General features: G+C 40.3%; 1 protein-coding gene across 1 annotated transcript; it reads left to right on the forward strand.

Annotated features, from left to right (window-relative positions):
* The first annotated feature begins 6,484 nt into the window (after positions 1 to 6,484).
* On the forward strand, positions 6,485 to 26,412 carry slc12a1 (solute carrier family 12 member 1). The gene is made up of 26 exons (XM_037759524.1): positions 6,485 to 6,969; positions 8,193 to 8,327; positions 8,663 to 8,738; positions 11,361 to 11,456; positions 12,818 to 12,957; positions 13,549 to 13,659; positions 13,748 to 13,859; positions 13,985 to 14,112; positions 14,372 to 14,456; positions 15,072 to 15,229; positions 15,318 to 15,425; positions 15,552 to 15,675; positions 16,898 to 16,999; positions 17,296 to 17,451; positions 17,531 to 17,630; positions 17,806 to 17,917; positions 18,648 to 18,788; positions 19,372 to 19,478; positions 19,585 to 19,667; positions 21,445 to 21,570; positions 22,283 to 22,411; positions 22,719 to 22,830; positions 23,534 to 23,620; positions 23,774 to 23,909; positions 24,998 to 25,065; positions 25,161 to 26,412. Exons 1-26 carry the CDS (start codon positions 6,721 to 6,723, stop codon positions 25,294 to 25,296), a joined length of 3,117 nt encoding a protein of 1,038 aa, XP_037615452.1. The 5' UTR covers positions 6,485 to 6,720; the 3' UTR covers positions 25,297 to 26,412.
* The last annotated feature ends 1,139 nt before the right edge of the window (positions 26,413 to 27,551 follow it).

Raw genomic sequence — 27,551 nt, forward strand, 5'->3', positions numbered from 1 at the left:
CCCCCTTTTAGTGGATTAGTTGACTAAGTTTTCTTTAGTCGATTACTCATTTTTTACTCATCATTTACAAGAAACTTATGAACACATATCTGGTAAACACAAGATTTAAAGTGGTGCTTCTGTGGGATTCTTTATGGAGAAACTCAGTTTCACAGATCCGTCAATTAAATCAACTAATCAATTAGTCGACAAAATCGTATGAGTGTTAGTCGACTAAGACTTTCTTTGGTCGAGGACAGCCCTATTGCTTTTAGATGTTTTATTAGAGAAAGTGTATGAAACCCATGACCAAAAATAGTAATACATTTTGTCATTGCGTTATTTAAGCTGGGCATACACTGTACGATTTTAGACGGTTTCTGGCCCAAATTTTGAGCCGTACGATTAATTTTTGTCACGATTAATTCGTGTCGGATAAATGTCCGAAATTTTGGTCCACAGGTTCTCGCACAGTTGAAGCAGAGCCACAAGCAGATTCCCCAACGTCAGTTCCTTTTTTCTGCTTTTCTTACAGTAATCAGAGCGTAGCTATCAAGATGATAATGTACAACAGATATAATACAACGTAGCTAGCTGTCCTCCAATTCTCTCTGCAAAATGGACAAGCCATACTGTCCACGTCTTCCTAGACAACTGCGAGTCCATATACGCAGGCGCCTCTTTTTCTTTTAGACGTTTCAGCAGACAGGATGACACAGATGATCAAGACAGCACGTTTCTGCCTTGTTAGCATTGTGACCTGTACAGACCTCTGCTAGCAAACAAACTCTACCTGCCTCGGAGCTTTTGAAAACTAATCTTTATTGACAACTGTCACCAGCCAGAACGGCCCTCAGGGGCCGACGGGCCATGTTTTTTATTTATTTTACACGTACAGTGTGAGCACTCAGGTCGTGGCTGACGATCGGACCGTACAGTGTGAGCACATAAATCGTGAGCTTTGACTTTACATCGCAAACGATCTACTCTCAAAGTAGGAGAAGGAGTTACACAACAACATTTCTAAAATCGTACAGTGTATGCCCAGCTTTATGGATGGAATTATAGTGAAAATAAATGATTCCCCTTTTTGCTGGGGAACCCCCTCAAGGATCCCTGGGGGTCCCCAGACCCCACTTTGAAAACCACTGCTTTAGGTGACAGTCCTGGTTACAGGACAGAGGCTCAAAATTCATCTTGATGAAAATGTTAAGCCTTTTCTCTGCTTCTAAACTCTGGCTGTAGTTGTCAAACGTTGCTGCGGCAACAGAGAGGGAGCAAGTGGCTGCATGAGAGCGAACAGGCGATCCAAATATGAATAAATGTGGTAGGAGTCGATCCTCACACAGGAGCTCATGATGTGTGTGCATGTACATGCATTGACAGTGTTGTGGTGATAAGGCAGGTCTTGATCTGCAGACTTTTCTCCAGTGGCCGGTAAACTCTCAGAAGTCAGGCCACCGTGCACGCCTCCCTTGACACCCGTCATTCATCAGGAATGCAATCATTATTTCACCATTGTCCCTGTCACCTATGGGACACCCTTATCTGAAATCTATTTTTAGTGGAAAAAAACACTGCCCTCTTCCTCCTCAGCCTACAAGCCCCACTGACCTCAGAAGAAGAGCTTACCCAACGAGTAACAAGGGCTATAAATCTATCAAATGTTAACTAATGTGTCTGCTTTGCATTGTATTTTCATATCTCAGTGTGCAGTATAATGTCTAAAGTTTATTTAAAATACCATTAATCACTTTCCCTTCTTTGATTGGAACAAAGATAGAGACTACTAACCTCATCTTTGCATACAAGGGGAAGAACTATGAGGAAAACCGGACCTACAGTTACATTACGCGTATTTTAAGTGATGCATGCAACAGCTGATAGATATCAGGAACAATAAAAACTAATTAGAAATATTCCTCATTTGTTGATTTCCTTCTTTTAGCAACACATAAGTCATTATGACACTAATGTAACACAGCCTCCTGGTTACATAGCTTATTGGACCAATGAGTCAGCTGAACAGTGAACCTTAGCTTTAGCTGATTATTAATCATCAGTTTTATTACTTTGTGGTCTTCGGACCTCACAAGCTACGTCCTTGATTTGTTGTGATAAGACCAGCAGATACAATAGCCTTTCTATTACCGACGCTATCCAGACAGCTCTCTGATATACGATTAATGCTACTTTTAGTACCGTAATCTCTAGATATAGCTTGAGGCGATCAGGTCAGTTAAAGGGTGAATATTGTAACCAATGTGTTTTTTTATAATTATTGTTATTATTAATTAAAAAAAGGCTATATTTTATGCTTTAGCCTTTATGTACCTTCACAAAATCACTGATAAAGTGGAGAATTCTGCGGCTGCTGCAGATGTTGACCGAGGTGACAGGAACTTCTTGCCCCTTCTCAAACAGCTGCACTGGTTTCCTGTTCTGAAATGAGTGTTGTGTTGGATTTTAGACTGAAAACCTCTAATGGATGGATAGGTCAATGATTACCTAGCATGGCATATATTAATGTTTCATATCAGTTATTATATGATTATAAAGCCATAATGTTTAATAATTTACTTTTAAGAGATTCAAAACTGCATTTTACTAATATGCTCAGTTCTTGGGTATCCTTTTGTTGGTTGTTTGCAGGTTTATTAAAAATCTAAAAGTATTGATTATTTGAACAATTTTAGGGCTGTCAAAGTTAATGTGATAACGCGTTAACGCAAATTTGTATTAACGCCATTAACTTTATCATTATTATATCTCTACATTATTATCATTCGGATCATATGAAACTACAAAACCCAAGGAATCCATCGGTACCAACCATGTCATACTAACTTGTCACGAAGGAGGTTAAATAACGCTCCAAACTTGCGCAACATTTTGGCGAGGAAAAACTGTCATGGCCATTTTCAAAGGTGTCCCTTGACCTCTGACCTCAAGATATGTGAATGAAAATGGGTTCTATGGGTACCCACAAGTCTCCCCTTTACAGACATGCCCACTTTACGATAATCACATGCAGTTTGGGGCAAGTCATAGTCAAGTCAGCACACTAACACACTGACAGCTGTTGTTGCCTGTTGGGTTGCAGTTTGCCATGTTATGATTTGAGCATATTGTTTTATGCTAAATGCAGTACCTGTGAGAGTTTCTGGACAATATTTGTCATTGTTTTTTGTTGTTAATAGATTTCCAATAATAAATATAAACATAAATTTGCATAAAGCAGCATATTTGTCCACTCCCATGTTGATAAGAGTATTAAATACTTGACAAATCTCCCTTTAAGGTACATTTTGAACAGATAAAAAATGTGCAGTTAATTTGTGATTAATGTGATTAATCGCGATTCTATGGACAATCATGCAATTAATCACGATTAACTATTTTAATTGATTGACAGCCCTAAAAAAATGTTTAGTGATATCATTTTTGGGTTTTTTGATATTCTTGATTATTGAAAGAATTCCATGAACATCCCCCCAGTTACACATTAACAAATCTATACACATATGTTAAAAGAGCTGTTTTAGATTTTGGATTTGAATAGTTGAATTTTTCTGGGAAAAAAACTGCCTCTGACACAGCCGACGACAGTCCAGCAACTCTGACAGTCAACAAGTATAACTTTAGTCTGGAGTCGGGGCTGTAGGAGTTAGCAGAGCCTGAGGATCATCTGTAAGATTTACTGTATGAATTAGTTCATTAGTTAGTTAGTTAGTTAATTAGTTAATTAGTTAGCTAGTCTTACACTTGATCATGTGATTTGTCTCTACAGGATTATTGCACAGAGCAGCTATTATCCCACCCAAAGATCCTTAGTGAGACCACTGAATCTCTCATTTAAAACCTAATGAGATCAGTTTATATTAATTCCATGAAGATTTCAGTTTAACAATCAGATTACATGTTCAATAAGTTTCTCTATACAAAGCATACATAACAGATCATGTTTGATTGGAGATTTATTGAAAGATATGTTTAGCAGGCCTATGCTGACTGGTGTATATACAGTATATAGCTGAGATGAGCAATACCCATCCTTTTATTTACTGCAGCCCTTTAAGATGTAGTATCAGTAATCCTTTCTGATGGCATCTGCACTTTTGCACTTAATCACGTTTTTTTGATATTGCAGTGAGCAGAGCACGGTTTGATAAATCCTACAAAGGGATTTTTGAGCCCTTTGGACTTTAACTAGAGTGCAGATTCCCTTGTTCTGTACAAATTGGAGCATATTCACCTGCTGCTACAGGTTCATCATATATAGGCTCGGCAGTTCTCAGAGGAGCATTGCAAACTGTGAATTTGCTCAAGCACAGCAGACAAAAGTCCAGCGGCCCTGATAATAAAAAAGGAATCACCTTTATCTAAAATCCAGACTGTGAGAGAGTCAGCGGGACCGGACGATCTTTACCTGCACTGAGAGAAGACCGTACTCTGTTTAAAACTCTAAATAAACCTCTGACAACAACATGCAGTTCTGGAAAGTAACTAAGTACATTTACTCAGTACTTAAGTACAATTTTGAGGTTCTTTACATGAGCATTTCCATTTTCTAATACTTTATACTTCTGCTACCATTCAGCTTTTTACTGCACTACATTTATTTGATAACTTTAGTTACTATTTTAGATAATACAAAATCTAATTGACAAATAAAGTATGATGCAATAGGCCTATTATTGATTAAGATAAAACTTTATTGTTCCCGAGGGGGGAATTCACAAGCTACACAGAAAATAAAATAAATATGAATATTTCAAATACGCTCCACCTTTAACCAGCTACATTAAAGTGATGTAAACATTAATGCATCACTATTCATTATTCTGAAGTGTGCCATTCTGCATAATGACAACTTACTTTAAGTATATTTTGATGCTAATTAGGGCTGTCCAAGTTAACGCAATAATAACGCGTTAATGCAAATTTGTTTTACCACTAATTTCCTTAAAGCATTAACTTGCGTTTTTTAGGTTGTAGCAGCTTAAAGCTAGAGTGAAGATACTGGTATCATATAAAACTATAAAACTTAAGGAATCCATCGGTACCAACCAGGTCATACTAGCTTGTTGCAAAGGAGGTCAAATAAAGCTGCAAACTTGTGCAAAATTTTGGCGAGGAAAAACTGGCATGGCCATTTTCAAAAGGGTCCCTTGACCTCTGACCTCAAGATATGTGAATGAAAATGGGTTCTATGGGTACCCACAAGTCTCCCCTTTACAGACATGCCCACTTTATGATAATCACATGCAGTTTGGGGCAAGTCATAGTCAAGTCAGCACACTGACACACTGACAGCTGTTGTTGCTAATGATGCCAATACTTTTGTACTTTTACTTAAGTAAACAAGTTAATGCATGACTGTTACTTGAGTATTTCTACACTATGTATTGCTACTTTTACTTAAGTACAAGATATGAGTACTTCTTCCACCTCTGCGAACATGTGACACAAAGCTTAGGATTAATATCACCATTAGGCGACCGGTTAAAATGACCTGTTGCAGTCTGATTAAGACTGACAGGAAAAGGAGAGCTGTACTTTATATTCCATGTGGAAAATTTGCTTTCTTCAGCATGACTCAGTCAGTTTCATTCTTGTAGAAAATCTAACAACATTGTGTTCTGAATCTGATAAGCATTGTGAAATTGACTGCCTCCTTTCAATCTGCACATAAAAACACGTGCTGGAGTATTTTTCTCAGCCTGCCGTACAGCCAAGGTCAGATGTGGAGTCATTAGCCTGCCTCTCACTGTGTGCATAAATCACTGTGGTATATCAGTAATAAGGAAGTTTACCTGTTAAGAGGAATTTTAAAGGCACTTTAGAAGTCATGTGGCTATAAAGAAGTGCCTCCGGCATGTTCCTGTAATTCATGGTCTCATATTAACTCCCATTTTCCTCACGATTAATGCCATTTCTGCAGTGTTAGCCGACACATCAACTCTCCCTGTTAACACGTCGCAGCAAAGAGAGATAACATTTATTTAATCAGTTTTTATAGGCCTAATATCTTCGTCAGATTGATTTCCCTCTTGTTATCACTAGATTTATTGATTATATCCCATTGCTTATATACATATATCTGTTATGAGACTAATATCTTTTCCTGCCACAGTAATACACACCATAAAGTGTCTGTAACCTTGAAACTTTTCCTACTTAGTTCTACTCTTCTAGTGGAGAATCTCCATGCATATGTTTCCGGATGATTCATCCAAAGGGTCTGAGGAAATACTACCCGCAGCCCCATAAACGGCAACCCGCAGGACAACCTGTGCTGTTGCCCTGCACTTCAGACAATAATATTAGTAATCAATTCTCCAGAACTCAGGCAATGAGCGCCTTTATCTCTCGTTTGGCGTTTATGACTCGGGTTAATCATTAAGCAATGCCTTTGTGGCCCTAGGATGGAGCAAGGACATATCTGACACCCCTCGTTCACTTTTCTGAGGGTTGATCCAGAGAGTTGGCCAATAGCTGGCAGCCGGTGTATGACCCTGGGACGCAGGGTATAAAGGTAGGCCGTCTGAGACAAACCAAGCTTACACACAAGACGCTCAGAAGAGCAGAAGAGATCTCTAATCCTAGCTCAGTCCATACACTAATAAAGAAGGACAACTAGTTGATGCTCTGCTCTTTTAAAAACACAATTGGATGACTGAAGATTTAAGACGCACACTGCTGTTTTATCCTTGACTGGTTAAATCTGAGAATCTCCTGATGGAGAGGCTCAAGTCTAACGGAGGGGAGCACAATAACCTCGCTTATGACGCCACTCTGGATGAACCTCCCCACTATGAGGAGAACAACGGGGAGCACCGGACGGTCCGGCCCTCGGTGGTCAGCGCGTTCGGTCACGACACGCTGGACCGAGTGCCCAACATTGACTTCTATCGCAACGCAGGCAGTGTGAGTGGTCACCGGGCTGTGCGACCGTCCCTGCAGGAGCTCCACGATGTGTTTCAGAAGGTGAGTGATACGGATTATCTTCATTTATTTCTGTTTTCCCGGTCTGCAAGTTTGCCCTTCACCTCACCTTCTGCAGAAACTATTTCACACCTGTTTTTCTCCCCGAGTCCTAAATTCAAGCCGCTGACTCTTTAACTGCAGTCTTTGTTCTGCTCCTGACCTACACGCTCCATTCACTCACTCAAAACAGAGTAAAATGAGATACTTTACAGTCGTTTAATCATTCAAACATCATCATGTCCAGTGTCCACAGTTCAGTCTTTAAATCTTTGCCCAAAGACTTGTGAAACTGAAAAGGACAACGAAAGTTATTCCTGGGAGCTCAACAGCAACTGTCACACTTTAGAGTTTTTAGTGCGGTTTTATTAGGCCATTATGCTGCCTTGTGTTGCAAAAGAGATGGGGTAATAGGTCATTTGAGTTTTATAGCAAAAAACAGACAGATCTTTTAGCAGTCTGCAGGAAATGAAAGAAATTATGTGTCATTCCAGATATAGTGTGAATGTGTAACCGAATCATCAGGATCTTGGCAAAATATCGCTTTTATTCATCTGAGAAGACTAAATACAGCTGAATCATAGTTGTTACCAAAGTATAAAATGTATAATTCATTAATCTAAAAATGTTTACCTACCATTTATGCTTTGAATAAATGAATGACCCTGAGATGAAGTTTCATGGTTCAAGTGGTCTTAGATTTGACTGATTTGCTGTAATCACAACTCAACTGAAAGGATGACAACTTGTTGTCAAAATCGCTTTCTTTCAGTAATTGAAATGCATCTGAGTGGTCTCACTAAATCAGATGTCAGGGCATGAGAGTCATTTAACAGTCAGTATTAATCTGCATTAAAAGTTAAATTCGCGTTGTTCCTCTATTTGTCTCTTGAGTTTACAGACCACACAGCAGTGCAATGTCTCTGCAAAGGCTTTAGCAATCTTTATCCAAATCAAACCACCACGGTTTCCTCTCCCGTGTAATACAAAGAAGGCAGGGGGAAGCGAAACACACGTCGCTAAATGAAAAGAAAGTCTCTATCTCCTTATGAGAGGGCAGAAGACACTTTGCACCAGACACTTCAACTTCTTGATGCTCTCTTGCACTTTAAAAATGCATATCAACCCTAACAATGCTAAAAGTACAATCATTAATACATCCCAGTTCTGTCTATTAAGACACATTTACATGTTTCCTTTCCCTTATGTTATATTTTCCCCAACAGAATGGCGCGATCTCTGTGCCAGACACCGTGGAGGACGACGGCGAGGGGAGTGACGGGACCCCCTCTGATGACCTGGAGTCTGCCGTTCCCACTGAGATTGGAACAGTAAAGTTTGGCTGGATAAGGGGCGTCCTGGTGAGTTATGTTGGGTCACGACGGGTTCCTTCTGCTTTATAGAAGCACGGTCGCTTTACATTATCGTGACCTGGCGAGAGGAGGTCACGCTAACACAGCAGGGCCGAGTGGAGCCTTCAAAACCTGAGAGTCTGGGGGCTGATTTGCTTTCACTGAAGAGCTGCTGGAAGATCATAAAAAGATCCCAAAATGTTTTGTACTTTTTAAAAAGATGTTTCTATGGTTATAACATCTATATGTTCAACCATCTCATTAACATTACCGCATTTCTACCACTTACTTGACATAGTAAATCATGATCCACACTGACCTTACATTGCTCTTCTCTTCCACAGGTGAGATGCATGCTGAACATCTGGGGTGTCATGTTGTTCATCCGTCTGTCCTGGATCTTTGGTCAGGCAGGCTGGGGTGAGTGACAGAAGGAAACATGTTGGTCATTTTTTGTAATTGCTGTTTTCTACCTATGGCTACTTTCTTCCAGTTTACATGTGGTCAAGTTTTGAGGCGTTTTCCCCCCAAATAACTAAGGAACAACGTTTTGAATTCAACTCTTGCCATTCTTGCAGGTGTGGCGAGGGTATAAGGGGAGAATGGGGGAAAAACAACGCCACCTGGGGAATAGCACCCCAGGAAATACTGTCTATTTAAATACTGAAATACAGACCAAATGTGTTATTGAAATCCAAATAATCCAATAGGCAGGGACTGGAGCTACTGGGGAGGATGTATGAAAATGAAAATGATTGAATCCAATACAAACAATAAAAATAGTGCTTTTACAATTTTAGCTAAAAAGGCCATAATACAAAATCTAATACCATAAAACAACCCTAAAGTATCTGAAACTGTCAACATAAGCTCAGGAAAAAATGTGGAAACTGAGCTGAGGCCACTTGTGGAGAGGTCACCGTGTACTCGCCTCAGGTGCAACACAGCAATCCTCACAGCAAAAATGGTGCAATCTACATTCATGTCCCAGTGTTTCTACTTGTGCGCATAAGGTACAGGGACCTCAACACGGGTTCCTCCTAACAAAATGGCACTCTGCTTCATTGAAAGGAAGGGAACTAATAAAAAAAAACCTAAACAACCCAGCTAGTTAGTCAATGTAGGCAAAAGAATGAGAGGCAAAACAGCAAATAACAAACAGCGGCGGGTGAACCCACAAAAGGGAAGACAGGTATTAACAGGACTCACCATGCTGCATACTAAAAGTGATATATTTTGATGTTATGACCCGACTCACCACCTCTGGTACGGGACATTGACACTCTCAAAAAGGTAGGAAAGACAACAATGGGCTTCCAGCATACAAAATGCTCAGCCAACACTACAGATCAAAGACATTACCAGAAGGCAGTCAACCAAGTACACCGTGTGAAAAGCACTGTGTGCATTTGTTAAGTGATAATTTAACTACATACCTGTAACGCCAAACACTATCAGCCACACAGGGAATATAAGAGTGAGCGTAGGCCAACTAGTGCCTTATAGTCTGGTTCTAATTAGGGAACTGTTTGGGGGAGGAGCCAGACCCGGGGCTGCATTCACCAACACTATACATGATACTATATTCACTTGCACCATAATGGAACATTCACCACCACACAGGCATTTATTTCACTCCTAACAGATACATCATACAACAGAGTCACTGCAACTGCCACCAACAGTTTAAACATGATCTGTAACTGCATATAGCCTCACACATATAGCCTCAGATATATAGCCGTTTTCTTCTTACACAGTTCAGGATAGGTTGGTAGCTATCAGAGGTGGAGACTCGAGTCACATGAATTGAACTTGAGTCAGACACGAGTCACAAATTTTATGACTTTAGACTCGACTTGTAGCGCCAATGACTCGTGACTTCACTTCATGTTTGACCTGAAAATACTTGATACCTTCCCCCGTGTCCGAAGATTAAAATTATAAATGCTATTTAAAAAGTGTGCCACGAATCAATTCATTTCCTGAATCAACTAACGTTAATGCTGTTCATTCCCAGCGAGTCTACAGGTAACTCCCCAGATCCACTTTGTTTGAACCAATCCGACAGCATCCAATCAAGTCGCAGGAGAAAACCATAAAGAACTAACGTTACGCTACTGAGCGCCAGTTGGAAAAAATGACACCAAAGATAATTTTGTTTGCGTACAAAAACTTTGCCGTGGTCAACAAAAAAACAAATCGTAGTATGTAAAATGTGCAGGTCGAAAAATTACAGGCGGAGCTGCGAATGGAATTACTGTACATTTGGCGAAGAGCGCTTTACGACTCGTTTAGGACTCGAAATTCAAAGTTTAGGACTTGAAACGTGAGTACAAAGACTTGAGACTTACTTGTGACTTGCAATACGACTACAATCCCACCTCTGGGAACTGTTGCTAATGTAGGCCTTAAAAAAAGCATGCTCAACCATCAGTGAAGCCTAAGATGAGTTGATTATTTTTGGGCTGATATAGTCGTCTAGAGCAACAGCTGGTAGATCCTACCTGTCTGTATTTTCAGAAATGAGGGCGCTGTTGCCAGTAATTCTAGGAAGTAGAGACAATTATTAAGGAATATAGGCCTATGATCCTCCAATCATTAGCAGGAAGTGATTGAATTGGGACAGATTCAACTGAACAAGCCTTTCTGAGGTCCTATAATGATCTAAACTTGCTGAAGGTCTATTCTGGGAGCCAAACCTCTATGAACAGTGTGTGTGTGGAGAGAGAATGGGGGTAATTTGCGAATGGCTTCATAAGTGTGTTCATTGCTTAAGAACCTATCGATCGGCTTTTGTTCAGGCGGCGTAACTAAAAGGTTTGGAGAAGCAGAAAAAGCAGCAGGCAGAGCAGGTAGAGTAGACGACTGTGACTTATAGCCTCAAGGCTCCTCTGGGACTCTGACTCTCTCTCTGTGGTTAAAGGGGACTGTGAGGAGGACGAGGGTTTCATTCCACAATCACAATGTTTTATGACTGACCACTTAGATATAATGCCCGAGTAAGTTGTTGTTGAGAGCTGTTGTATGTGTGTATTTCAGGTCTGGGGTGTGTCGTCATTATTCTCAGCTGTGTGGTCACCACCATCACCGGCCTGTCCATGTCGGCCATTTGTACTAACGGTGTGGTCAGAGGAGGTAAGACGATGCATCATCAACCCTCATCATCTGAACATTTCACATATCTTTCATGCAGGCATTTCACTCTTAAAGCTGCAGTCGGTAACTGTGAGTAAATATGATGAAGTTATTTTTATAAAACTGTTACTATGTCCTGACAGTAGTGCATGAGACAGATAAACTGTGAAAAAAATCATGTTCCTGTGTGTCCTCCGGTGCTCCTAATGGCATCTGCAAGATTTCACTGCAAAGTAGGAAAACAACCAATCAGAGCCGAGCTGGAGCCTTCCGTCTCTGAGCAGCTGTCAATCACTCGCAAACTCCGATGAAACGGTTAAACTAGGCAGAGCTGATCAAATATGAAAATGTTTTCAGAAACATCTTGTAGTGTACTGTTTAGCTGTAAAATGAGAAAGTTTGTGACCCGGCGGCCATGTTGAGATCAGTTGAGGAAATACCAAGCAACCTTCTAATTTTACAGCTAAACAGTGCACTACAAGATGTTTCTGAAAACATTTGAGGCGAGAAATAGGCATTACAGAATATTGATTCATATTTGATCAGCGCTGCCTAGTTTGACAGAAGTTCATGAGTGATTGACAGCTGCCTCCGTTGAATGAACAGCCAATAGGAACGCTCTCTCTCTGAAATGACCTCTGATTGGTCAAAGTCTCCCGTCACGGGCTAGATATTTGAAAGCCTGAAAACAGAGTCATGAGGAGGTGCAGAAGTCTAGTTTTCTCTCAGAACACTTTAATTATAATATGCTGAAAGGTTATTATGGAATTTTTGCACAATGATGCCAAAAACATTCTACTTACTGAAGCTTTAACAGTTTGATCAGAGTTCACGAGTTTCACGAGCAGTGATTGACAGCTGCTGTAGAGACTGCTCGGATCTGATTGGTTGTTTTCCTTCGGCTGGGGAAATCTTGCAATTGCCATGAGGAGCATCGGAGCACACCGAGGAACATGATTTTTTTTTACAGATTATCTGTCTCATGCACTACTTTAAGAACATAGTGACAGTTTTATAAAAATAACTTTTTATCATATTTGCTCAAAGTTACCGACTGCACCTTCAACAGATACAACAGAGCCGCTGGAGCTGGCTGTTTAAACATTATTTATAAATGTTTATAACCCTGAGGTAACCCAAACACTCATCCTGACATAAAATCTTTGACTGAGAGAATTGAATGACCAGGAGGACAGTTTGTGTAGATAAAGACACAACGCTCAGAACTGCCCCCGAACGTCACCTCTTGAAGCCTTTTCTCTGTTTTACAGCCTTCTAAACTCATACTGACATTAAATCAATGAATCAGTGATGTGGCGATTAATCATCCACCACCGTAATGCTTCATTTTGTCATCTCAGGAGGAGCCTACTACTTGATATCTCGCAGTCTGGGACCTGAGTTTGGCGGGTCGATTGGTCTGATATTCGCCTTCGCCAACGCGGTGGCTGTAGCCATGTATGTGGTGGGATTCGCTGAGACCGTGGTGGAGCTGCTCAAGGTGTGTGATGGTATAATGATCAGGTGACTGAAGAAGAACTCAGATCTCTGTTACAACTACAATTCCTGCATTCAACATGTTACTTAAACAAAAGTACTAAAGTTTTAGCATCAAAATATACTTAAAGTACCAAAAGTAAAAGTTCTCATCATGCAGAATGTCCCATTTCAGAACAATATACTGTTTATAATATCACTGGATTATAAGTATTGATGCATTAATGTGTAAGCATCACTAATGTTGCAGCTGGTAAAGGTGGAGCTCATTTTAACTAATTTATATACTGCTGGGTAACTTAATCTTTAATAATACTTCATAATTATTATTCATTAATAATCTAAATATGTAAAGTAAATAGTAATTCATGTTGTCAAATAAATGCAGAGGAGTAAAAAGTACAATATTAGTCTCCAAAATGTAGTAGAGTAGAAGTATAAAGTTACATAAAATGGAAATACTTAAGTAAAGTACCTCAAAATTGTACTTAAGTACAGTACTTGAGTAAATGTACTTTTTCACTGCTGAAGAAGGACTTGTGGATCTCATTGCAAGATATTTGACACTAATCGGTGCCTCTTCTGTCTCACTCAGGATAACAACGCCATCATGGTGGATGAAATCAATGACATCAGAATCATAGGGTGTATCACCGTGGTGTTGCTGTTGGGCATATCAGTCGCTGGGATGGAGTGGGAGGCCAAGGTGAGAGATGAACATCAGTCTCTGGGCTCGATGTGGTAAAACATCCAACCCTAACTTTAATCTGTTTCCTTCTTTTGTCTGCATACAGGCTCAGATTGTCCTCCTCATCATCTTGCTGGTGGCCATAGTGAACGTATTTGTAGGAACATTCATTCCTGCATCCGATGATAAGAAATCCAAAGGCCTCTTCAATTATGAAAGTAAGACACCCTCTCCAAACCAATGCACATCTCCATTACAAAAACAAAAAAGACTTGACTCAATCACAAAGCACTCTTCGCCTAATTTTCGTTCTCCCTCTCTGTTTCTCTTTCCTCTCTCACAGTGAATATCTTCTTAGAGAATTTCCCTCCAGCTTTCAGAGATGGCGAGAGCTTTTTTTCAGTGTTTTCCATCTTCTTCCCGGCTGCAACCGGGATCCTGGCTGGAGCCAACATCTCTGGAGACTTGAAGGTAACTTTTTAATACAGAGGTCATTGCATAAGAGCCATGCATAGGAAGCATTAGCTGCTATGGTGCATACAGTAGGTTTCTAAACAAGGCTGGAGGTGATAAAAAAATGCATGCATTTTTGTACTTTTTATTCTCTGAATCATGGGATAGTATCATAAGCTCTTTTACTTTAATTCATTTAACATTTTTTAATACATCAGTTTCCTTCATAGTCACCGTTGTGCCTGGAATATGTTCAAACCCAGATGTTGTTTTACAGGATGCCCAGGCAGCCATACCTAAAGGTACCTTGCTGGCCATCCTGATAACTGGTGTCACCTACCTGGGAGTGGCCCTCGCTGTCTGTAAGTACAGTTATCCATAAAATCTGATGAGAAACTTATAATTTTATTAGGGCTGTCTACTATTCCTAAAACTACTACTACTAAAACAAACTGCATGTGATTATCATAAAGAGGGCATGTCTGTAAAGGGGAGACTCGTGGGTACCCATAGAACCCATTTTCATTCACATATCTGGAGGTCAGAGGTCAAGGGACCCCTTTGAAAATGGCCATGATAGTTTTTCCTTGCCAAAATTTAGCGTAAGTTTTGAGTGTTATAGCGTTAGCTAGTATGACATGGTTGGTACCAATGGATATACCATATGATGCCAGTATCTTCACTCTAGCTTTAAAACTGAGCCCGCTACAACTTCTGAAAGATCGAATAGTGGCCGGACGGCAGACTGTCGGATTTTTAAGAGGTTAATTAAAAAGTTGAGTTAATGCGTTAATGAAATCAGTGGCATTAAAACTAATTTGCATTAACGCTCCATTGCGTTAACTTTGACAGCCCTTAAATTTGACATGTGTGTTTTTGTCTTGATAACACACACAAACATTGTAATATTTAGTATTTCTGTGAGGTTGGTTTAAAAAAAATCCTAAGCAATGCATCTGTTCTCTCTGATTGGTCAGCTGCCGTTGCTGTCCGTGACGCCACAGGAAACATGACTGACCTCATTATGCCTGGAACAACATGTAACGGTACAGCAGTAGCTGCCTGTGAGCTCGGCTATGATTTCTCCATCTGCGCAGTAGAAAAATGCAGCTTTGGCTCGATGAACGACAATCAGGTACACGGCCTTTCAAACTCTAATCCGCACATAAAAAGGAGCTCTTTCTTTCACCTCTAATGCATTCCTCTCCTCACTTCTGGTTCAGGTGATGACCTTGGTGTCCGGGTTCGGTCCTCTCATCATTGCTGGAACGTTCTCAGCTACCCTTTCATCCGCCCTGGCTTCCCTCGTCAGCGCTCCCAAAGTCTTCCAGGTCAGTCATCTAAGTGCAGTGAACATGCAAAGTTTTAGTAGGAACTCTCCACTGAGATACAACTAGATTATTATTACTCCAGAAAATAAAAACATCTATTCTAATTTAAGCTCTGTCTCTCCTCAGGCACTGTGTAAAGACAACATCTACAAGATCCTGCACTTCTTTGCCAAAGGATACGGCAAGAACAACGAGCCAATCCGTGGCTATGTCCTCACATTCATTATTTCTGTGGCCTTCATTCTCATTGGTCAGTCTAATCGTCCGTCATGGCCTGGCCATAACATCTTTACATCTTTACAACAAATAAAATCTTTATCTTAGAGAGGACCTATTATGCTCATTTTCAGGTGTATACTCGTATTTTGGGTTTTTACTACAACATGTTTAAAAAACACTTCACTTTTCTCAAACCGGATGTGCTGCAGCGCCTCTTTTCATAATCTGTCTGAAACGCTCTGTTGAGCTCCTGCACGCCTCAGTCTGCTCTGATTGGTCAACAGAACCAAACTCTTCGGACTGCACTCCAGCTCCGCTCTAACTAGCTTTGCTTGAGGGCATGCCAAACTAGCCGCTAGGCAGGTGTTATGCAAAAAACCCACAAAAATACGTTCCCATACAACTAAACTGCATTCTCAATTACGTTTTGGGGGAAACGTATTTTCTCCCAGATTACGGTTGCAGTTTTAAACAGTTTTAAACTGTTTTAAACCCGTGGTTAACTTTGTAAATTGAAACAAAACAAAACAAAAACACAAAAGTTAGGTTCAGGCAATAATACTGGTTTAGGTTTAGTAAAAAACATAACACGGTTTGGCTTAAAATGACTACATTTCAAATGGGGCACTAACAGCGGTCTCCTGGGGAGAGTCAGGTGTTGGTTTGACCTCTGCACCACCCCTCCCGTTTTCCGGTAGTGGACTTTCTCGCTTGTTATACTTGTTATTATTCAATAACGTTATTATTCAATGTAACTTTCATTCACAGCCGCAAAATATATTATGTCACCTGCTCTGCGTGTCGCTCGTTGTACTACTTAACTCGCACTTACAAACGTATTTGTGATACATCAAAGGTAATTTGCGACAAAAATATGTTTCCTATCAAACGTACTTGACAATGCAGTTTAGTTGTATGGAACGTAATTTTTTAGGAGAAAGGGCTATATGCAAATGTGTTACTTGGTGACATCACCACGTTAAGGCGGGACTTCAAGCAAGGCATTTCAGGCAGTTCAGGAGCAGTGTTTCTGTGGGGGAGTAACTCCCCTTGGCGTGGACTTTGGGCTTTGTAACTTTGAAGACCTTTTACATACACAAAAAATTATATAACACACTAAAGAAAAGCATCGTAGGTCCTCTTTAAAATTGACTTAAGGTTTCAAATGAAAAAATATGAAAATGATTTAAACGTCAATCCATTGTGAAAGAATCGAAGCTGAATTCCAATTTGCCTGTTTTTTGTCTCTTCAGGTGATCTCAACGCCATCGCTCCTATCATCTCAAACTTCTTCCTGGCATCTTATGCTCTCATCAATTTCTCCTGCTTCCATGCATCCTGGGCCAAGTCTCCAGGTGGGTCTCTATAAAATAAATCTGGCTGAAGAGAGTCTATTTATTTCCATCCATTGATACCTTGTTTTTTTTTAGGAATAATGTATAAGTGACCGTGAAAATATCAAAACAAGGCAATATCACAAAAAGCACCTGATATTCTCGGACAAAATGAGTTGAATTAGATAATTTGATTTTAATTTGTTTGAAATTCAAAATACGATTTTAAGACTAATGGAATCTGTGTCTGTACAGTCTGTTTGCCATCCAACAGTCTGTTACTAAATGTGCTCTTTCTTTTCTGATGCCTTTCCCAGGTTGGAGACCAGCATATAAATTCTACAACATGTGGCTGTCCCTGTTGGGCGCGTTGCTCTGCTGTGTTGTCATGTTTGTCATCAACTGGTGGGCTGCTCTACTCACATACGCCATTGAAATCCTGCTCTACATTTACGTCACAGTCAAGAAACCAGGTGAGCTGCATGTGCGTGTTCGACAGTACATTCATGATGCCTGCATCATGGTAGATCTAACCTGTTATTTCCTCTCCAGATGTGAACTGGGGTTCGTCCACGCAGGCGGTGACGTTTGTGAGCTCAGTCAGCAACGCTCTGTCTCTGTCTGGTGTCGAGGACCACGTCAAGAACTTCAGGTAAAAGTCTGCATTGCATCATATTTGCGGGTGCAAATATATATATTTCAAAACAATACAACTGCAAAATTGTCCTTATCGGTATGACATATAAAAAGCTTAAACTCAAAGGACATTTTCAGAATCTGAAATATTGAATCTAAGATAACATTGTGACACATTGTTCCGTTCTCAGGCCTCAGATCTTAGCACTGACTGGTTCAGCACGGTCCAGACCAGCTCTCCTGGACCTGGCTCACTCCTTCTCTAAGAACTATGGACTCTGTATCACCTGTGAAGTGTTCGTGGTAAGGTTAAATAAAGAGCTCAAGGGTCAGGGATGATGTATTTTTGTAGGCCAACCAGGAAGTTAGCATCGCCCTGGTTCCCTTGACAAAAAGCCGATGGGATTTTTCCATTGGCTTTTGGATTATTGCAGAAAATAAACTCTGTGGCAAACACACGTTTATGATACTTACACGTTTTGTTCAGCAAGATAATCTCCACAATTGAACACCACTTTTATGATTTTTGTAACATAAATGCAATAGAAGAAGTAGAAAGCTAACGTTAGGCTATACACATAAAAGCTTCAAAATACACAAGTGGGGTATTATTTATTAAAATCTCACCACAGACCTTATTTCAAGCATCTAACTAAATCCCATCTAAAAAACCCATTAACTTCCAGACGAGGGAACAGGAAGTGCTAAAATGCTAACTCATTTCCTGGTTTTAGGACTCATTCCTGCAGCACTCTACCAAGGCTGCACATATTGTCTTTCCCAAATCTTTTACTTTACATCAACCTTCTATTCAAATTGAGATTTGCACATCAAGTGAATTTAAATTGTGCACAGACTTCACATATTCAAGTGAATATCAAACAGGGACGAGGGAAATGCCAACTGTCTGGATACCTGAGACTAAAGTTTAGGGTCAGTTGTGTCTTATGAATATGAAAGAGGTCCCTCTTTCTCCCTCGAACACACTCACACACAAACACTTCCACTCACATATGTTGTGATCTCTCTCCAGGGCCCGAGATCAGAGGCCCTCGAAGAGATGAACGCAGGCATGGAGAAGAACCAGCTGTGGCTCAGGAAATCCAAACGCAAGGCATTTTACGCTGCTGTGGCCTGTGACAGCTTCAGGGACGGGACGGAGAGTCTGCTGCAGGTCAGTGTGGTCATGATCTACAACACATTTTTGAAAAGGAAATCTGCTAACCAATAAAAATCCATGGGATTAATGTGTAACCTGCAAGTTTTGATCAGAGTGAGACGGCAGATTTAAACATCGCAGAAACAGGTTTTATTGACCCGTTTCATCCTCACAACAGCGAGTATCTATTGCTGTGTTATGACTCTGGCCTGGATTTGTCTTAAGGATCTGGCAAGGACATTGCCGGAGGAGGTAGAAGAGGAGAGAGTTAATGAGGAGCAGGAAAACAGCCTTATTGCTCTGGCTATCGCACTTTGAAGATAAGGCCTCGGTTCATTGTCAGGATTGCTTACTTCAAACAGCACGGCAGATTAAAAGCTATAATTGATTAACACCGAGTCCCTTTAAACAAAGTTAGATCTGCTGAGTGATCTGCTCATAATTTCTGGCAGTAAAACAGCTTCGCAGCCTTCCTGTGTAGGACATGTTGTTTTGAGTTCTCCAGTTAATGAAAACTGCAGGTTTTACAACCGCAGGGCAACATTGTGCCTGTGTTGCTCCAGATTTGGGGTTTTATCTTTATGCGATTTCCTTCCAGGCGTCTGGTCTCGGCCGTATGAAGCCCAACACGTTAATGATCGGCTTCCAGAGAAGCTGGAGGACTGCGGGCACAGAGGCAGTGCAGAGTTACGTGGGAATACTGCAGTAAGTCACAAAGAAATACACAGAAGACAATAATGTATACCAAAATTAAACATACATATGATATATTTGTGTGGTGGTGTCCTCATTCTCTTTTCCTTTTTGCCAGTGATGCGTTTGACTTTGACTACGGGACAGTGGTGATGAGGATGAACCAGGGACTGGATGTGTCGCACATTGTCGAAGCTGAAGGTCAGTATGAAAACTTCTATATCTACAGGAACTCCTGCATCAGTAGGACAATTATGTTTATGAAGTACTTTTCAAGCAAGCTGCACAAATATAGGTTAGGATGAAACACAATGACAGGAAATAAGTGACCTCAAATAAATAAATAAAGCAGCAAACATTGATACAACATAGCAGAATAATTTAAAAGAAGAAATGTCTATTTGTAAATATGAGTAGTAGTCCACCTGAACTGACTTTGAATCCAGTTTGACTGTTTTAAACTACCAAAAGAAGAACAAAAGTAAAAAAGGAAAACTGCACTGCTGCTGAGCTTTTACTCTCACAACCACCCACAGTAACTGACTGTAATAAAATAACGCTGATAAGCCAGGGCACTTTGTTCTGTAGATTACACACTATCTATAAAGGTCAAGTAGTTAACAGATAAGATGCTAAAATAACTACCAGTTTACAACTGTGCCTCCGCTGAGATCTTTGCAATAACAAAGATAATCCCAAGTAATGCAACACATATTCACTATAGTGCTGCCGGGGGGCAGTATTTTTATAGGTCAACCAGGAAGTTAACATCACCCTGGTTCCCTTCGACAAAAAGCCAATGGGATTTTTCCATTGGGTTTTTGGATTATTGCAGAAAATAAGCTCTGTGGCAAACAAACGTTTATGATACGTACACGTTTTGTTCCATAAAATAATCTCCACAAATGAATACCACTTTTATGATTTTTGAGGTGTGAATTTAATCAGCAGAAGTAAAACGCTAAAGTTAGGCTATAAACAAACTACACCACGGTCACAGAAGCGCAAGTATACACAACGAGGCTGTAAAGGCGGACGAGCCGGCGTGATGACGTTTAGTAGTCTCATTTCAAAACATTCTCACGGCAGTTCGTGAAATAGTCACGAAATTGAATCTATTTGATCAATTTCAACACGTCATATCTTTGGGGTACAACACATGCGCTGTAAAATCTGGTCTGCACTCGCCGAAATTGAGCCAATAGCAACGTACGACCGCAGCTGTGTGTGTGTTTATACCCCATGACCCGTGTCCCAGCCTCTTTCAATAGGCCTTAGTTAGGTTTAGGAATAGACTGACTTGGTTAGGGTTAGGCAACAAACTACTTAGTTAGGTTTAGGAATGGACTGACTTGGTTAGGGTTAGGCAACAAACTACTTAGTTAGTTTGAGGAAAAGATCATGGTTTGGGTTAAAATAACACCGGAAGTGCCGTAACATAATTACGTAAGTTACGTGACAAATAAATCAACATTGACTGCAGTCTTCTGGGCGAAAGTCATATCTTTTTTGACCGACTCGTCCACCCCGACCTCCTCCTCTTCATACTTCCCGGTTCACAATTACGTGGATTACACGCAAATTGATTTCGTGCTGACCATCACAAAAAAAAAGTGAAATCCGTGTCTATGTACATGTATCAATACATTAAATTCCGTTCCTATTTCACAAACTGCTGTGCGACTGGGCTACTCATTTAGCCACTTGTTAGCAACCGCCTTTTTTAAGACACGTAAAGTCTTCAAAATTCACGAGTGGGATATTTATTGATGTATTTTATATCGTAGAACAAAACATTAAAATCTCTTCAGCTTGTGTTAACCACAGAGCTCATTTCAGGCCTCTAACTAAAAACCCATTGAGTTTGAGACAAGAGAATGGAAGCGCAAAAATGCTAACTCATTTCAGGGTTTTAGGACTCATTCCTGCAGCAATCTATTGATTTATCCTAAACCATAAATCTGATTGTGTCTTTCAGAGGAGATGCTAAAGGCAGCAAAGGAGCAACAGGCACTGGACAGTGAGATGACGCCGAACGGAGGGAAAGCAAAAGGACTGTTCAGGAAGTCCAGGAAATCCTCTCAGCAAGTGCTCATGACCAGAGGTATCTTTCTCTAGAGGTTATTCCTCTCTGTTCAAATCTTACCTGACATTTCAGAAAGCCTTCCAAGCTATGTAAAGCAAAGTTTAACTTTGCATCAAAAGATGATCTTTAAATATGCGGGAAAAGGAGTTCTCTCTCTTATTCTCCTTCTCGTATTTCCACTGATATACATTTAACAAATGAAACCAATCGCATACATCTTTTTTGGAAAGTTCCCCACACTGCTATTGAGATATAATTGAATCAAGCGCTCCCACTAAAGATGCCTCTGAGAGTGTAATCCAATAATATGGTCCCCTTTGTTCCAGTTTGAAGAGCATCCCTTAAGAGCAGCCCTTTAACCCAGACACTCGATCTGTCTCTACATCTCATACACACACATACACACACACACACAGACACACGCACACACATACACACACACACACACACACACACACACACACACAGACACAAACACACCACTGAGCTGCGTCCTGGCAAGACTGCGACGGTCATTAGTATGCAATCTGGATCCCACTCATTGGAACATTAAACCTGAGAGATGGCTGTTCCCGCTGATGTAGAGTCAGCCCTTAATGTTGATTTGCACTAATTCTCCCATCCAACTTAACTCTCCACGCTTCATCAATGAATTAGATTCCCTCCTACTGTTCCTCTGCCTCATCCACTTCTCATTTCTCCTATCTTTTGCTCTCTCTCTCTCTCTCAGTGTCAGTGTGCGGCCCTCCGCCCCCGCAGGTTGCCAAGATGAACGAGAGGCTGTTGGAGGCCAGCGCTCAGTTCCAGAAGAAGCAGCCTAAAGGCACCATTGATGTGTGGTGGCTGTTTGATGATGGAGGTAGGTGATGGTTCCCTTTAGGCAGCCTTTCCCTTATGTATCTCGCCATAAAGAGTCTAACGGATACGTGCAGAGACACAAAACGTTCTCCTTAATGCAGACAACCTGAAACAACCGAAAATAAATAACACCTGAACAATAAAAATGAAACCACATAAATGGAAAAAGATGGTAAACTAGAAGTTAGAAATGCCAGATCTGGATGACAACCAATATGTAATTGGTGTCCTGGCCCAAGCTTGATCTGTCCACCGAATTCACATATTTTGTACAATAACACCAACTGGATTCATTTCCCGTCTCTCAGGTCTTACCCTGCTGCTCCCCTACATCCTCACGACCAGGAAGAAGTGGAAGGACAGTAAATTAAGGATCTTCATCGCAGGGCAGCCTGGACGCAGTGACCTGGATAAAGAGGAGTGAGTAAAATAATTCATGTTTTCAATATCAAATCCTATTTTTTTTGGCGTCATTGGGCAAAAATTCCAAAATAAACTCTCAGTATATTGTCTAGACTTCTACACCTCCTTATGGCTCTGCTTTCAGGCTTTAGAAAATCTACCCTGTGAAGTGAAACTTTGGCCAATCACAGGACATTTCAGAAAGAGGGTGTTCCTATTCATAGTTTTCAGTCACGTGACTGGCGCAGAGCCCAGAGAGCAAAACACTGTTCCAACATGGCGGCCAACACTGGGAACTCCATAGAGCTACCACACAAGCCTGTCAAATCATTATTTCTTACAACCCACAAGTGTTTCGATCACCTATCAAACGAGGAAAAACAAAGATATACTGTATATACAAACTGCAAGTCTTAGGCAGCTGTGACCCATACACAGTACCAGCTGTGGTATTTCAATAATTAAAGTGGAAGCAGATAACTGTTCAACTAGCCAGCACACTAGCAACTCCTTGATCATAACAGAATATAACAACTTTCACTACTACTCATTTTAGAAAGGCCACTGCAAGAAAACGTGTTCTTTGTTTATGTCGCTTGTGAAGCAGTGACAGATATGAGCCAACAACATCCCTTTACAGGAGATGTTATTCAGCATTAACTGAAAATAATTATCAACATTTATATGAAAGTTCATCAGTGTGTGATTATCTGTTTTACAGGATGAAGTCTCTGGTGCACAAATTCAGAATTAACTGCACTGACATCAATGTCGTCGATGACATCCACATCCCACCCAGCACTGACAGGTAATTGCATCATTGCCGTTATAATAGTGACAGCAGACCAGATGGTGCTACAGTAATAGTAAAATGTAATCGCCTCATAGTATCTGCATATTATACGATTGGAAAATGAACATTTTCTACGGTCAGCTCATGTTCTTATCTGGTTTCCTCCAGCTTGAAGAAGTTAGAGGACATGATTGAGCCGTTCTGTCTGCATGAGGGGTCTAAAGACGCCACTCAGGCTGAAGCCATGCGGAGAGAGCATCCCTGGAAAATCACTGACAAAGAGCTGAGCACCTTTGAGGAGAAGGTAAAACCACTAATAAACTAAGTTAAAGGTGCTAAGTATGGGATTGGGATTTTTTATTGCCTCTCAACGGCTCTCAACATGGCGCCGTCGGCTTGCAGCTAACGATGCTAAAGGTGCTAACAGTGAAAACAACGAGTGCTGGCAGAGATAACAGTGTTTACCTGAGGGGGGACCTGGGTGCTACGCTTCCACGACCCCGCTGTTGGGCATTATCAGCTGTAACCGCTGTATGAGAGCAGTGCAGAGCGGCGTCCGTGAGCTAGCCAGTGAGGCATGCTCACATGCACGAACATGCACGAAAAGCATGCGCGGGCGGTCAGGCTGCGATATTACGAATCCTACTATAGCGGAGGCATGACCCGCCCTATTCTGCCTCTGATTGGCTTACGATGATATTCTTACACTAACCAATCTCACTGCTCATGCCGAAATGTAACCAATCCAACCAAGTGAGTACTAGCCAATCAGAGGCAGAGTAGGGTGGGTCATGCCTTCGCTATAGCAGGATTCGTAATTTAGCGGCCCGGCGATGTCAACAAAGCAAGGAGAAGCTTGGATTACATTAATCTGCATTACATTACATTATTACACGGCTTTGTTGAATACTCAATTCTGATTGGTCAATCACGGCATTCTACGGTCCGTTATTTCTTTATAACAGACCGTTGCTATGTATAACAGATTGTTGCTCAAAGGGGGCAGTTCTGATCTCAGACTCTGGCGGACCATTTTTGTGTCAAATTATTGATTGTAAGTAGCCGTGTAATAAGCGGGATAATGTACAGCTAGCGGGTCATTGTTGTGAAATAAACCCCGATAGGGCGATGTGTACCCCCATGTGAAGCAGAGGAGTCTTGCATCGCCTTACTTTGTTAAAACGTAATCCCTTACTTACTCCACTATGTCTTTACATATCAAATCGTTGCTTGCTGCTATATTAATGCTATGGATATCGAATTTAGCACCTTTAAGACTTTGCAGCATAGACATAATTACTGTATGTATTAGTTTGGTTTGGAGGAGCATGTGTTGAACAGCAAAATTAGGCTGAAATTTGTTGTTAAAAAGTAAATGCTGCTGTTTTACAGACCAACCTCCAGGTGCGATTGAATGAGGTGCTTCAGCAACACTCCAAATCAGCCAATCTGATCATTGTGTAAGTAAAACCAACTGTTAACCTGAATACCATTTAAGTGCCAAGCTTAGAAGAAACAGTGTCTAACATGCTCTCTGTGCCCTCGCCTGCTGCAGGAGCATGCCCATCGCTCGTAAGGAATCCGTCTCTGACTTCCTCTACATGGCCTGGCTGGACACCCTGACAAAGGACCTTCCACCCACCCTGCTCATTAGAGGCAACCACAAGAGTGTGCTTACTTTCTACTCCTGAGCACCTTGCAGGCTATAGGTAAAGGAAACAATGTGGAAGAACCATAATGATGGACCATGTTCATACCTTGGATGATGTTATTCAGCCCTCCAGACCAACACCACAATGTAACACCAGCATTTTTAGTCAAGTCCTGATGAAGGCATTCATACTCACACAAGAAAATACCTAAAAACAGACAAAGAGAAAAGTGGTCAGCAGGCGTATTTGACAAAGGTATAATAAAAACACATTTTCAGTCACATTTTCACCTTGTTGATATTTTACCATTAACCAGTTTTTGTCTGGTATGTGCCGTTTCGTGCTACCTTGTGGCAAGTTGTGAGCTGGAAAACAATTACTTGCACTGTTTGAAGTTGCAGCCGGGCAAGCCTCACATTGTACGACACTGTATGGCTACCAGAGTAAACTTTTAATGCTGTGCTGCACTCCGTCTTGTGTATGAATGCTGTCAGCAAAAAACGAGATTAGTCTCATAAAGAAAAATGCACTTCTGACATTGAATTTGTAAATGTAAGAAATTCTGAAAGTGAATTTAGGAGCAAAGTTTAAGCTCTTTGCAGCGATGGACAAGTACAGACAAAATGGTGTAATATTATATGCATAAAAGAACAAAGTCAAATCACACGTCTTCCTAACTTGGTCGGATCAGTCCAATGAACAAAGGCAGAGACACAGGCAGAGATACAAGGCTGCGTTCAATGGTTACACTGAGTGACTGCATTGTCTGCTGCTGTGATTGTAAAATAAATGTATATAGTAGATATCTGAATTCACTAGTGGATATTTTTTGAGCAAACAAACCTTTCCTTTCATAAATGATCAACAACATCTGTTCTTTTAAACTGTGGATTGATTATTTTCTAAACATTCCTTGATATGTAAAATACACCGCTATCATAAAGCTGTTTACCTGTTCCACATTATAGGCTACTGTTTAAATATGTTAATGTTACTATCACAGCACACTTTTTGTTTAATGAAAATTGAGTTTAATAAATTATAGATTGTAAAGCCAATTATTCTGTATATTTTAACCTTTTGTCTTCCTATTTAAATATATATAATTGTGATTACCTGAATTAAAGGATTAATAAAATTTTGAGCTGCTCTTATTCTTGTCTCTGTCATTTATCAGGTGATTAGATGAGATAACTTCAGATATTGTTTTTTTTTCAAGTTCACTTTTTTTTATACAGGCAAAAATAAACATAACAATTGTGACAATATAATGACATGAAGACATAACCTAAAAAGAAGAAGAAAAGTATAGAAAACACTTAAACAAAAGGAAATAATGGATAAATAAATAAATATCCAGAGACAAAAATTATATTCAAATAAATATTTTAAAAATGTAATATCTTTCTAGTTATATTGTGGTTGCTGTTACAACATAACACACTGGGGTTTTGTGTGCAAAACACAAGTAGGCTATAAAGTCTATGCACTTGCAAAATGCAAGACTAAAAGACCAGCTACTACGTCATGATTTCCCTTTGTTTCAAAGACACAAGGTCTGGGGAAATCTGGTATCGTCAAATACAGTGATTTGGACACTTAATTGGAAAACAATACATACTTTTTAACGAAAAAGGATGCATAAAAGAGTAAGAGGTTATATATGCACGTCTGGAATATCAGCACTGAACATCCTTTATGGCAATGCTGATGTATTCCCAATGGGGGGCAGCAATGGACTTTGGGATGTGACTCTATAATCTCAATAGTTTGAGGAGAAAGTCATTAATAATTTGCTCAAATGGATTTTGCATGCCATTAGTCAATATGATGATTATATTATAAGATAAAACATTATTTATCCCGAGGGAAATTGTATAACAAGCAATGTGTCAAACTGTTTTTGAGTGGTTATTGATTCTGTTCTATTAATAGATATTAAGTACTTCACATCACTTTGTGTTTTAGTTAGACATGTAGTACACATCCTGTAAACCCCTTGAAATGAACCATTAAATAACATTTTCTATGATTTCTATCTACATATCTGTATTTCTATCCAAATAAAATACTTTTGTTTAACATTGGGGTCAGCATAAACTATGAAATTCAATAGGGAAGATTTAAAGTTAGAAATCCAGCAGCGTTTATTTGGATTAAATAGGCATGTATGTGTCCCCTGACGTCCCAGACACGTGTACTAAATGTTTAGAAGGAAGGGGTACTCTGTTTCATTGTGTATGGGACTGTCCGAAGTTAAAAAAATACTGGGAAACAATAGTTCAGAATATATC

Source organism: Sebastes umbrosus, chromosome 2 (assembly GCF_015220745.1).
Source record: "Sebastes umbrosus isolate fSebUmb1 chromosome 2, fSebUmb1.pri, whole genome shotgun sequence".
NCBI classification, from domain to species: domain Eukaryota; kingdom Metazoa; phylum Chordata; class Actinopteri; order Perciformes; family Sebastidae; genus Sebastes; species Sebastes umbrosus.

Bases quoted from the DNA above. Each gene is read 5' to 3' on its own strand.
- slc12a1 (XM_037759524.1), top strand. From the start codon at position 6,721: ATGGAGAGGCTCAAGTCTAACGGAGGGGAGCACAATAACCTCGCTTAT. The intron at 14,113-14,371 runs GTAACTTTTTAA...GTTGTTTTACAG, and splicing joins ACATCTCTGGAGACTTGAAG to GATGCCCAGGCAGCCATACC. The intron at 19,668-21,444 runs GTCAGTATGAAA...TGTGTCTTTCAG, and splicing joins GCACATTGTCGAAGCTGAAG to AGGAGATGCTAAAGGCAGCA.